The sequence below is a fragment of the Mastigoproctus giganteus genome, chromosome 11 (assembly GCF_048544385.1).
Source record: "Mastigoproctus giganteus isolate SK-2022 chromosome 11, ASM4854438v1, whole genome shotgun sequence".
Taxonomy (NCBI): domain Eukaryota; kingdom Metazoa; phylum Arthropoda; class Arachnida; order Uropygi; family Thelyphonidae; genus Mastigoproctus; species Mastigoproctus giganteus.
The window spans coordinates 38531265-38545685 of NC_143585.1; the positions used below are offsets into that span (position 1 = coordinate 38531265).

Consider the following 14421-nt stretch of genomic DNA (forward strand, 5'->3'; position numbering starts at 1 on the left):
TGTAATATGTGTACATACATACATATATAACATACATAACACAGATGCAGACGACTCACTACAGTGATATCTCCTGAGAAAATCTTTGCAGTTCTACAACCACTTAAAACAATTACGAAAGTGTGACCATAGTGTGAGATCTTGCATCCTTTGATTGGCATTGCATAAATGCAATTTCATTTCCTTATGAAGTTAAAATAATTTCAATGGTGAACACTTCAATTTGAGGATGAATGTCCTAAATGTGAGGTACACATTTTTGGGATGAAGGATGTAGTTGCTGCTTTTGCAGCAATGTCAATGTGCAGTCAGTCTTCCTTCCTTAAAAAAAAAAAAAAAAAAAAGTTAAAATCATAAAATATGCATTGACAGTTAATATTAAATAGTACAATTAAAATTATAGTTTTCCCATAAAAAACTGAAAATAAACAAAGGAGCAAAAAACATTCAGGAGTATTTATTGTTGAATGTGCTGTCACTCCTATAAAAAAAATATTAATGACCCTTCCCAATCAAGTCTGATCAAAATTTATTAATGGGTATTTCCTAATGATATATATGAAGAAGCAGTAGTTGTTTTATAGCATATTATCCACTTATATTCAGTCTTAAGAACAGTATGAAATAACAATGGTCAGCATCAATTTCCTCCCTAAAATAACTGACAGATTCTTGTCAAAATTAAAAAGTTCTCATCACCCTCAGTTTCAAATATCGTAGGTTAATGACCGAAATCCAAGACCTGTAAGTTGGTTTAATAAATTTTTCCATCTATTTTTATCTAATTATTTTATTTTATTTTCTAGAACATTCAGGAGTTTTCAACGACAGTTGAGAATGTTTGGGAACATTCTAGAATATTGCACATGCAGAAGAAAGGTCAGGATGTTTCTGGAAGGTTCTAGAACTTTCACCGCAGTTCTCTAGAAATGTGAGCCTTCTAGAAACTTCTCTACCGGTATATATACGAGTGGGTTCCACACTAAGCAAGCATTCTCATATTTTAATAAGTGTATGTGTTCCAGATAGCTAGTGGTGAACAAGTATTTTAGTGAATTAGTGTTTGTAAACAAGTGTTGTTTGCATAAGTTTAAATTGTGAGCTGTTTTTAAATAAAAATATACAATTTCTTAATTGTGTTCTCATGTATGCATACCTCAACCATACATGAAATATGTCACGTTCTTGCTGAAATAAGCCTGATAGCTTTTGCTACATTTGTGGAGAAATGGTATTAAAATTACAACAGAAACCACTGTCACAACTTGTGAGAAAAGCCTATGAACTCTATTTTGAATGTAAGGCTGGAGATCAAGATAAAGTATGGGCCCAAAGATTTCCTGTAGCTCACGTTCCAGGATATAAACAGGCTGGCTTAGAAGTAGCCATAAATCAGTGCCTTTGGCTGTTCCAGTGATATGTGAGAATCTTGAGCCCACATAAACAATTGTTACTTTGGCATGACCAATATTTCTGGGAAATCCAAGCATAAAGTAGTGTATCCCAACATACCTTCTGCTCTAAGGCTGGTTCCTCGCACTGATACAATGCCAGTGCTACCAGAAACGTATGGACTTGACTGATTTAGGATCAGAAAGAGTCTCCAGAAGATACAGAACCCAGAACAAGTTCAGATTCAGACTTTTTAACCCTTGATACTGCAAAGCCACATATAATCACGCAGGCAGAATTGAACAATTTGGACCTCTCCAAAACCAAGGCTCAATTACCAGAAACAGCAGTGGAATCTTCTCACTCAATTTCAGCAGTGGAATCTTCTTGAAAGGGTGTCTTTTTATAGGAAGAGGCAACCTAATATTATGACCTATTACTCCACAGATGATGCTCTGGTTTATTATAACAATGTCCTGGAATTTTCTTGAAAGGGTGTCTTTTTATAGGAAGAGGCAACCTAATATTATGACCTATTACTCCACAGATGATGCTCTGGTTTATTATAACAATGTCCTGGAATTAATGAAAGAGTTACATCTAGAGAAGTTCTCTAGATGGAAGCTTTTCATTGATTCATCCGAGGTCAGTTTGAAAGCTGTTTTACTCCATAATGGAAATAAGTATCGATCTATACCATTGGCCCATGTAGTTCACATGAAGGAAATTTACAAGAACCTACAGGTTCTTTTGCAAAAAATATGCTATGAAGAATACAAGTGAAATATCTGTGCCTACTTAAAAGTGGTAGCTTTGCTGACTGGGTTGCAAGGTGGATACACTAAATGCTGTTGCTTTTTATGAGAGTGGAACAGCCAAGCAAAAGATTGCCACTACAGGGTAAAAAAATGGCCAGACCATTCAGAAACTGCACCAGGCCAGAAAAATGTAGCACATCATCCTTTGGTGGATAAGTCAAAAATCTATTTACCTCTGTTGCACATCAAGCTAGGTTTGATAAAAATATTTGGGACAAAAAAGGAGAAGAATTTTCCTGTTTGAGGCAAAAGTTTCCTTGAATCAGTGAGGCCAAGATAAAAGGGGAAATTTTTATGGTTCCTCAAATCAAACTGCTATTCCAAGATGAGGAATTTACTAAAAAATTAAATGCTACACAAGTAAGAGCCTGGAAGGCATTTGAAAACATCTGCCGGAACTTTTTAGGCAATGAGAAATCACAAAATTACAGTGAAATTGTGCGTGACTTAAATTATATTTTAAATATCGACCTAATTTTAGCGTACAGAGAGTTGGGATGCAACATGTCATTAAAGCTTCATTTCCTACATTCCCATTTTAGACTTTTTCCTGAAAACTTGGGAGTGGTCTCACCAAGTTCTTACTTATTTCTCAATTGGAAAAAGATACCAGGAAAAATGGAATCCAAATATACTGGCAGACAACTGTTGGAATCTCATATGGGAGGCACCATGGATGATTATAAAAGGAAAAAAATGATAAAATAAGTATTTGTTATCAGATAAACATTTTTGTAAATAGAATAAGGTTAATAGACCCATTGGTCAATATTTAGTACTGTATATTTTCTTAAAATATGTGAAATCTTTTTAATTAGAAACTTAGTTTTTGACTTTAATCCCTTTTCTTTTAAAATAGATGGGTGTTACATCAATATGGTTGCCATATATGTTTTGTTAACCCCTGGCACCACCATGCCGTGACGGGACTAATTGTATGTCTATCATTACTGCAATTAAAGATTCTATTCTATATTTGAATTCAGCAACATCAAATCTACAAGAATTACCCTAAATTTTAACAGGGAGTGCAAAAATGTTTTAGAATAGCACCATTAATTTAATAACATGGCAGCATATGACATTCTTTTAGTGCAAATGCCACACAGAAAAAAGGATGCTGCTGTGTTGCTTGGTTTCTGAGATTTCTGCTTATTTTTATTAATGAATTGTTGGTCAGTTGTGCTAATCTACATTCCAAAATTGGAATTTGGGATAACAATGCTGTTCTCTGTAATGTGTGACCATATCATCATACAAGGTGTGGCTTTAAATAATGAGACTGTTTTGATAAAATAAATATAATGAAATATTTTAAGTTAAATTAAAATCTTCAAAATAATTGCTTTGGGCTTGCACATATTGTTCCAGACATTACTTATGTGGCATGAAGTTAATTAACAATGAAAATGTCCTTCAGTAATATGCCAAAGAAATACAACAGATACTTCAAAGACATATAGACAAGATTTTTCATGCATTATACAATCTGGAAAAGGTGACAAGTTTGCTTTCTCTACTGTATTTATATATGATTTTTCAATTTCAAATGACACAAAACGATGTATTCAAACACTTACAAACAAATAAGCATAAGAACAGATGCAGTGCATGGAACGAAATGCAAAAGTAGATTTCATATTTCACAGTGATGTCATATGTGCTAAATGGTTATTTGCATCTTTTGTTATAGAACATAATCTTCCTCTGAGTTATGCTGATTATGCAGCTGTGCTATTCAAAAATATTTCCCGATAGGGAAGGGGCAAAAAAAAATATGATTGTGAAGGAACTAAAACAAGTAATGTTAATGAAGCTGCATGGATAGGGAAAGAGGTAGTGATGGCTCTGAAAAATAGGCCATTTTCGATTGCTACAATGGCAGTATAAAAGGTATCCCACTGTGGTAACCTTTCATAATAAACAAGTTGAGTTGATGTATGCAGTGCATTACATTTCAGCAAATAGTAAAAATTCATGATTTATAACAAAAAAAAAAAAAAGAAAAGCAGATGGCATAAAAGACTTATACACGAACTAAGAACATTTTGTTTCTGTGCAGCCATTTATTCCTTCAACCAGTACATGGCAACAAACAGAAAGCTATGGTATATGGATAATTTAGGTGATATGTTAAAAAAATAATAACTGTTGGATTTCTATTGCAAATTTCAATTTAAATGAAATTTGTGAATGCTGGACAAATCATTCCAAAAGAGCCAAATATAACATTTCATGAAAATCCATCCAAAGGGAATCAGGTTATTATATGCAGATGGATAGACAAAGAAATAATAATCGTTTTTCTATTAGACTGGTTTTAATAAAATTTGGGATGGCTTGAAAAATTTTTCTAAACAAGTCAAATATTTTTTATGAAATTCCATCCATTAGGAGTTGAGTTGTTACATATGAATGGACAGCCAGACATGAAGACAATATGCACATTACACATAAATGCTAACGTGCCTAAAAACCATCACATCTAAAGCAGCTTGCTCGCAAAGCTAGCATTAGAAGGTGACCCTACAATATTGAGCATCTTCTTCTGAACAACCTGTGAGATTCCTTTAAAAAAAAAACTGTCTTGCATTTAGTGTTGTTAATGCCCCTATTTATAGTAGACCTAAAAACTGGAGTAGCAAAAGTAGTATTAAAAGAAGAGCAGAAGAAAAGAGGGCTACATACTTTCCTGTGAAATTGGATGAAGATCTGGTGGTCATTTAGTACTATCTAGAAAAAAGTAATAAGCCAAAGCACATGTAACATATTGGTACACACATACTTTCAAAGTGGTAGAATAGTCACAACCTCTGACAAGTCTATTTAAAGAAGAGGTTAGAAGTGGTGGGAAATGCCATATGAGCACTTTTCAGAGTTATCAAAATGAAAAATATAGTAAGCAATCACTTAGCCATATCCAAATCCAGTTCATGATCAAAAAGAAGTTTTGAAAGAGCACAAATTAATGAACTCCTCAAGAAAAAGCACTTCTGAATCACAAACCAACAGAAAGCAATCCTAAACAAGCCAAAGAAGCTGATGATATAGACACATTATTCTTATTTGTGTGGAAAGTCTGTCACGTTCCTCTCTTCTGGCTCGAATAAAGCAATTTTCTCATTTCTTTTAAATTTTATGCTGGCATTTGAATGTAGCACTTCAAATCAATGTACCTCACATCCATGTACTGAGGTCATTACTCCTAGATATATTGAAGAATGTTTGTGCAATTTGTTATGTCAACAGTTTTAAATCTTGATTACCATACCATACCAAACTAAACTAGAAGGATAATTCTGACTTGAGAGTCTAAGAAGAGGAGAAGATATTGTTCAGTGAACAATTATTTTATTGTTGCATGTGACCACATAGTGCACAAGTTCCTACTGAAAAATTATGTTCTAAATGCTGAGGTAGGGTAGGCAAAAATTCATCTTACAGCGCTACAGTGACAGTTACCAAAGTGATTCTAAGTATCCCATTTTGTCTCTTGATTTAAGGGGAAGCAGTAGTATATAATTTTCTTTAATTTTTTTGTGGGTACATTTACAGTTAGGTCTGTAAATTACAGCATAAAAACCTACCATGCACTATTATGAAAGATGAACAAAATTTCATAGCCTTGGGTTGGGGAGGAAACTGAGAAAGCTTGAAATATAGCAGTTTATCCAAAGTCATGCTTAGCACAAATAAAGGGGCAGTTGTATGGCAGAACCTGGACTAATTTTATTAGTGGAGTCCCTTACAGTTCAGTGCTGGGCTCCTTACTATTTTCAATATTTATTAACAATATCAATATCAAGCTTAATGTCTAAGGGCGCCTCCGTAGCCAGGTGGGAAGGAGCAGCAGTGCGTAGCACACGCTTCTTGATTAGACCGGGGTTCGAGCCCGTCACCACCAAATATGGAGGATGCAGAAAGGTCAGGGAATGACCACCGCATATCCCGGAGCAATATGGCCTTAGTTGCTAATGCTCCTAAAAACCAACCAAAACAACAAAAAAAACAAATAATGTCTAAGTTTGCAGATGATACAAAGGTTTTTCAGGATGGTTAATGACAGAAATTAGGGTGATGGTGTGGCAAGGCCTAGAAAATTTAGGTAGATGGGCTGAGAAGTGACAAGTAAGGTTTAACATTGATAAATGCAAGGTAGTACTACATATGGGTAACAGTACTCCACCAATAATGTACCAATCAGACGTTACCACAGATTCCACTTATCTGTGACACTCCAAATAGCACTATATATATATATATATTTTTTTTTACTTTCATGAAATTTTTTATCTTGAGAACCACTGGATCTCTTCACCAAAGATAAAGGTTTTCAGTTTATCTATGATTTTATAAGAAAATAAATAAGAATATGTCAATTCAATTCTTGTTATCAATCACAATAATTTTCTTCACACTTTATACTTTCCAGCACTGACAGTTATTATTTTCATTAGTATGCTTGATGACTGGCTTAAAATGACTGACAGCTTCAGTTTATCCACAATTCATCTGCAACTTTCAGTCCCTTCCACCTCCATCCAACTTTAAAAACTTTAAAATACATGCTTAAAGCATAATGTACTTTAAATGGAGCACTCAGAAAAAAATTTTTAATTATCCATTAGCTTAAACCTCTATCCACTTACTGTACAGCATGCATCAGGAAGTCACTTCTGATATGCATGGTTTGGCTTCTTGTCATAATGTGATGTCATGCACTCTCTGAAAAGATGAGAAGCATACATCAGCACTTACAAATGTTGCTACATAAAGAAAACTACTGACCATTAGCATTTATTTGTTTAAAAACCAAGTTGGATGATAAAATTATTTCTTGTTATTATTAAAGTAAAATGATTTGCTTTGTTTTTTGTAAAACTTGTTTCCTTAGTTAAATAAATTACTCAAACTGCCTATCTCTTTTTTTTATGCATTGTTCTGTTATTCTTACTTACTGGAAACACTGTAAAAAAACAAAATTAAAAATTGCCAATTCTAATAAATGAGCTTGAAATAATCCCGCATGCTAATTACAACCAACTTAGAAAATAATGAATAATTACAAAGAAATTTGAGCACTCCAGAGTTGAAAATTCTCAGTAATGGCTGGTCTAGGAAATGTGAAATTTTGAAAACAGGTTAGTGTATATCTTTCCTTCTGGGTGGAAAACAAAAAACTATTTACTCTCAGTTTACTGACATCAATAGTGGAGATGGGGGAAACCCCTGGTGCATCTGGCCCGAAAATACTACACTTTACTGACATCAACAGGAAAGTAATCAGATCAGATTGCTAAGCTCTAATTACTGTATAAGATTAATTTTGGACCATGTTCAAGCCAAGGTTTCCATGATCTTGTTAAGAGATCTGACTACATTTGTGCCAGATGAAGGCTGGGCAGGCTGCAGGTAATTACAGTTACTACAGTCCCCATAACCATAACAGATGAATGCTGCAGTAGATGTAAGGAATGATGTTAGTGCCTGTGTTGTATGGTGTCAAATCTATCCACCTTGACAGCACAGGTGATTTGTACCACCACCAATGTCTCTGCTTTGGTCATTGGGGATTAATTATCAAAGGGCTGATAATTTCCTCAGGATGGATCTAGCAAAATGCATTCTTACAAGTCATACACAACTGCACCATTTCAGTGAAGTTCACTATACAAACTTAAGTCACTGTAGTATGGCTTCATGGCCAGATTTATCCTCTTGCCACCCTTCTTCAAGGCATCAGGGCTGCAGATGTGCGCAACTATTGATACCAACCAGTGTTCCTTGACAGCATTATGCCAGCATGGTGAGAGAGAGAGAGAGAGAGAGAGAGAGAGAGAGAGAGAGAGATGGGTTGCATACCATGATTTTCCCTGCAAGAACATTTAAAACAAAATTATCTTGTTATACTTTTCAACAGAATGCTGCTGCTCCCACACCTTGCCCCTCTCAAAGTTAACTGTATTTAACTGCAGTAGTAGCCCTAATTCTTAATATCTGCAGTTTCCAAAAGTGCAATCATACAACAATTTTTTTTTTTGTAAAGAGGAATTTAAGCAATCTTAGATGAAACCTTATAACCATGCCATGAGTCAACCAACTGAGCATAAAACCTTGTGAAGAAATTTGTCAAGGAGTGGACAGTATTCTAAAACTCTAAAAACTCTATAAAGATATGCAACTTAAAACTAATAAATTGTTAAATTATCACTTAGACATTAAAGCTTCAATCCAGCAAAAAATTAATTATTATAAACCTTTAAATAAAAAATTGATTCATTGTTAACTACCAAAGCTACTTCTAATGTAAAATTAGAAATTGGTGTTATGGTTCAGCAGACTACCTATTTCTTATTTTTCTTGCAAAAGGGGAAACACCCTTTACTTTCTGGTTCTGGAGGCTGGTCGAGTAGCAAGTCTGGAGAAGGAGTATTATTTGGTCCAAATACATTTAATTCCCTAAAACTGCCTGTTTCTATCATCTAAAAACAAATAAATACATAAATTAATTAAACTCAAAATAAAAATTAAAAATCAAGTTTTAAAAATAGCTTGCCCCAATATGGACTTCAATTTTATTATTATTATTTTTAATTTTAAGGTTTATTTAGAAATATTCCAGACTTCCTCACTAATTTTATATATTTTAACATTCACTGGCTGCTATAAAACCTCTGAGGTGTGTGTGTGTGTGTGTGTGTGTGTGGTAAAGAAAGGTATATGCATTCTTGGCTGGCATGCTGTAGGTGAAAGGAAAAACTATATCTCCATTTGAAAACAGCAAAATGCAGGCACATTAAGGGATGGCATATTTCAATCCCACTTTGAGGCTTGTTCAGTGGATGGAAAGGAGGATATGTTTATTAGTACCAAAATTTTAAACAACTTACACTGGATCTGTGTGTGTGTGTGTGAGAGAGAGAGAGAGAGAGAGAGAGAGAGAGAGAGAGAGAGAGAGAGAGAGAGAGAGAGAGAGAGAGAGAAAGAGAGAGAGAGAGAGAGAGAAGGGAAAACAAAATAATAATAAAATGAATAATACATATTAGAGATCCTATACATGGTGCAAGCTAAAAGTTTCTGGATTGGAACAATAAAATTAATTTAGACTTACTTTACTTATATGTTGACTTTGTTTCCTTCAAAGTAGTGCTCTCCAAAATTTATACATTGGTCCCTCTGAGGCTTCCATACCTGTATAAGTACTGCATACAGGTCTGGAGGCCTCATTTCAGGAAGGATATAGAGCTGCTGGAGCAAATACAGAGAAGGGCAACAAGATTGGTAAGGGGAACAAACGGTTGCTCTTACCAAGGAAAGCTTAAATTCTGCAAATTGCAGCATCTGGAGACTAGGCAGCTGCATGAAGTGTATAAGGCCTTGAAAAAGTTTGAGCAAGCTCAATGTTGATGATATTCATCCTCTCATTCAGATTGCACACCTGAGGGGGAATAAATTCAAACTGAGGAAAGGCAGTTGTAGAATGGATGCAGGAAAATTTGCCTTTAGCCAGCAGGTGGTTGATGGTACAAATTTCCATCTGTTGTTGTGGAAGTTGATAGCTTAAATAAATTCAAAAGAACTGGACAAACTTTTGGAGCGAATGGATGGGTGAAATGGGAAGTTTTTTTTTTTTTATGATGCTATATAAGTTTGCTTTCTATGCTTCTTAATCCCAGCTTTCTCCCACTATTTGAAGCATATCTGGAATTCATGTTTCATGATGCTGTCCAATACTTTCTGTGCTTCAACTTGAAATTCTACAATTCAGTTAAAAAAAACTGTCTTTTTAACTGAATTTAAAAGAATTTTTCTTTTGATGAAAAGGAATAAGTCAAAAGAACTGGACAAAACTTTTAGAGCGAATGGATGGGTGAAATGGGAAGTTTTTTTTATTTTTTATGATGATATATAAGTTTGCTTCCTATGGGGTGCTAGGTCAGAAGAATAGGGAAGATATCATCATTTTGTTTGTTCTTGGCTAAGAACTGCTGAACCGACAAAGCTATGTATGGCACATTGTGATGTAGAAGCTAATCCCAAGTATGCTATTTGTCTGGGTATTTTCTGATAAACTTTTTTTTTTTTTTTTTTTTTTTTTTTTGATAGTTGTTGGCACATTGGCTTCTGTGGCCATAATACACCTCCCAAGGTTTTTGCAGTACTTTGATCCAAGCCCGAGGCGGGATTCGAACCCGCGACCTTTGGGTTGCCAGGCAGGCACTTTACCCACCCGGCTAGCCCGGTCGGCTTCTGATAAACTGGAGAAGAACTGATAAACAATTCCCCTTATTGTCGAAGAAAACAACGAACATACCCTCGATCTGACCTACCTTGTCTTTTTTGAACATGGAGTTCATCAACTTTTTCCACTGGTAGGCCTGTTATTTTGTTTCTGAGTCATAACCATAAATCCAGCTTTCAACTTGCTCTTATGACCTTATAAAGGAAGTTTCAGTCCTTTCCAGCATGTACCTGAGGTCCCTGTACATAGAAATCCAGTTCTGTTTTTGTTTGTCATTCAGCAAACGGGGCATAAATTTTACAGAAATCTGCCATGTTTAAATTTTCTGTTCAAATGTGTCAGCATGTACTGTATGACAGGCCTAGAATGTCACAAATATTTTTAATCTTACACTATGTCCTCACGGATGACTTGATTCACTTTTTCAGCATTTTCGTCAGTCCAACTTGAAGATGGATGATCTGAGCTCTCAAAATCAATTGATGTCTGGCTGCCTTGAAATTGTGAATATCATTGAAAAGTTTCTGCTTTACCCATAGAATCATTATCAAATGCTTGTTTAAGTATTTCTAAGTCTCTGAAGCTGTTTTCCCAAGTTTATGACAAAATTTGATGCAAATTCGCTGTTCCTCCATCTTACTCAGCTACAAGAATCACAAGACACACTCAACAGAAATACACTTAAACAGCAACTGCACAAAAGCATAACATTCTACTGACATGAAACTCATCATGCTAACTCACAATGAATTAGTTCAGTGGTATCTAATGGTGCATTGCTATACTAAAAGGTGGTTAGTGCACCATGTGGCCAGTCAGGAAACTTTGGCTTGCACCCTGTATATAATACAGTTGTCGATAAATGACAAAGGAATGTGCGAATGTACAACTAGAAGTTCTAAGTGGTAGTGCTGGCAGTGGGTCAGTAATTGCTGACCTTGCTGACCTGGACCCACTTCTCTTTGTAACCACAGTTTGATTTCCACTTCTCTACATTTTGCAATGCAAATAACACAATTAAAATTGTGGTTCTGAAAAGATCAGTGACTAAAACAAGTGGATTATACAAATACAAAAATATAGTATAAATAAACCAACATATATTTCAACTATCAAATAATATCCTATATCAAAATGAATAAGAAAATTATTCATTTTCTGATTATGAAACATCATTTGTAAATTTTGTTTATTACAAAGCAAATGAAATGGCTGGTAATATTTAATAAATATCAACCATATACTGGGGCATATATCAGAATCAAAAACTGGGTAAGGAGGGGGGCAGCAATTTTCACTCACCTCATTTTGCCATGGTATTGATACACTTCCTGTATTAAATTTACTATAGAAGGTATTATCACTAGAATCAATGTTTACTCCTTTCACAGTAGAGAACTGTTCAATATCAAGGACATCCTTGGCATATACAGCATGGGGCTAATAAATAATAAGAACACAAGAAACAGAAACACTTGAGTAGAGCTTTTTATACTGAAATGCATACTGGTAATTCAAATTAATAGCTAATTTTAAACACATGATAATCAGAATGACACATCATTAGTAAAATTTATTTTCTCTAATAACAGGAGTAGCAGCTAAATAAGATGTTGATTATATGTAAAATCAAAACGAGAGACCTGTTTTCTTTTCTTTTTTTAATAAATTTCTTCAAAAACATGCCTTACAATTGCAGATATAAAAACAACCTCTTTTCCAATCAAAATACAATGCAACTACAACGTAACACACCTTTTTGTACTGTGGTTTCGGATATACAGCAGGTATAATCATGTCTCCAAAACAAAGTACGAAAAAAAGTAGTGTTCAAAGAACTAGCAATTTTATATTGGAAACTGGAAAAAAAGTGAATACTGTATATACTTGTATCTACTGTAAATCCTACTACTGTATTTCCAAGATTGAAAATTAGCTAAAAATTGGCTGTATATTCAGTTTTGTTCAGTATTCAATGAGTACTTTTTGACAGAACTCATCAGAGCCTAATTACTGTGGACATCCAGTTTCTTCCCTCAGCTAGAGATGTAATAAAAGAGCATATCAGTAGAACACTGATTACAAACAGCTACCTCTGGAGTTGAATATGGCTACTGTTCATCAAGTGCAGTACATTAGTTACAAAGTAAATTTTTGTAAACAACAGCATGTGACATCCTTTCTTTGACTAGAATTTACACTTAGGAAAGCAAAAACTGCTAAGGGACAAACTAGACAAAAATATACATGAATTGACAAGTGATTTATGGAGAAATCATGCAATTTCTCTTTGGCACTATGATAGACTGGACAGGTTGATATTGATTTTAGTTTTCTCAAAATAAATTCTAAGGCATCAGAAATAAATACCAGCAAAATCAGAAAATCAGTAGGTGACCATTACAGAAAAAATTATACAGTTGAAGGAAAGTTAAAGAGTTAACAGTGCTGAAGAAAATGCAGTATATTTTGCAAATGTGGAATTCCAGAAGGAATTCCATGGTTGGATGAAAGGGGAAGAAAAATTGTGCTCATTCACAGACTCTGTAGAAGATGAAGTAGGCCTCCAAAGAAAGAAAACTATACTTTGTGAAAACAGTGATGTGGACCAATGTTTACATAAGTGGTTTCTACAGAAGCATTGAAAGAGTACCGATAAATGGGGTAATTTTGAAAGCACAGGCATTTAAATTATAGAAGCTATTTGGTGGAGATGATGACACATTTAAAGCTTCTGAAGGGCAGCTTTGGAGATGGAAGGCTTGTCGTGGGATATCCCAGGTTAGTCTTGTAGCTGAATCTGCATTTAGTGACATTACAGCAGCAGCAGAAGTGTTTCCTGAATTTCTGCATAATGTGATTCAAGATGATGAATTCACAGATGAATGGTTATACAACTGTGACAAAACAGCACTGTACTATAAACTTCTCTCCAACAAGTCACTGGATATTAAAAAGGCACCCAATAAAGTGGGCATGAAAACTAACAAAGAGAGAATTATTATGCTACTGTGCACGAACAAGACTGGAAATCACAAGCTAAAGCCATTGTGCATTGGTAAAAGTTGAAGTCCCCAGTGTTTTAAGCACATCAACATGAAATCTCCACCTGTGATTTACAAAAATAGCTTCAATGTTTGAAAGTGAGTTTGTACCATTGGTGAGATGCCACTTGCTTTCCAAAAACCTTAAAGAAAGGCTCTTTTACTGTTGGATCACTGCCCAGCTCATCCTTTGGCTGATGTTCTGAAATCGAAAGATGGCAAGATCAGTCACATTTCTGCCAAAGGACACAACTGCGCTAATTCAGCCCAAGGATCAGGGCATTATTCAAACTTTTAAAGAAAGTTTAAAGCCTACTACTATCATGGTAAATTTACTTGCTGGTGTTGTGAACTCAGAAATTCAAAATTTTAGAATTTCTGAAAACATCAACATTGAAAGATGTTGTATACATTATTGGATTAGCGTGGGAGAAAGTAAGTTCAACAGCAGTTGAAAGCTGCTAAAAAATAATTATTGAAAAAGATGCATTCACTAATAATAACCTTGAATCAGCAGCATTTTCAGAACAAGAAAAGATGGCTTGTTAAGTACTCAGTTGCAATTTTTGTGTAAGTGACCTGGCTTCTTGAATTGAGGTGGATGCAGAAGCTCCAGATGCACATTACCTGAGTGAGGAAGAAATTGCAGCCTTTGTGAATAGAGAGTAGGCAATTGACAAACAGGCCAGTGACATAGGGAGTGTCTCAGAAGATAATGTGGATGACTTGTGTAAGAAAAAAGCACCAGAAATGAACAAAGTGCTGGAAATGTGATGGCATAGTTAGATTGTCAGAGTGATAGTGAACATGTTCATTTATTGCACCTGACCACCATTAAGAATTATATACCGAAAGAAATTCAGTTCCGGAAAACTAAATTACATGACTATTTCAGAATGGATATGTAAAATGTAAGTCCATAACA

At 34.8% G+C, this 14421-nt stretch overlaps 1 protein-coding gene across 1 annotated transcript in view; it reads right to left on the reverse strand.

The window, feature by feature from the left end:
* Positions 1-14421, reverse strand: part of LOC150077922 (G protein-coupled receptor kinase 2-like) — a 173918-nt gene continuing 159497 nt past the window's right edge. The window contains exons 14-16 of the mRNA XM_090385488.1: positions 11755-11892; positions 8555-8692; positions 1-321 (exon numbers count right to left, since the gene is read on the reverse strand). Coding sequence (XP_090241614.1) covers positions 8555-8692; positions 11755-11892 — 276 coding nt within the window. The 3' untranslated portion in view covers positions 1-321. The remainder of the gene's footprint in view (positions 322-8554; positions 8693-11754; positions 11893-14421) is intronic.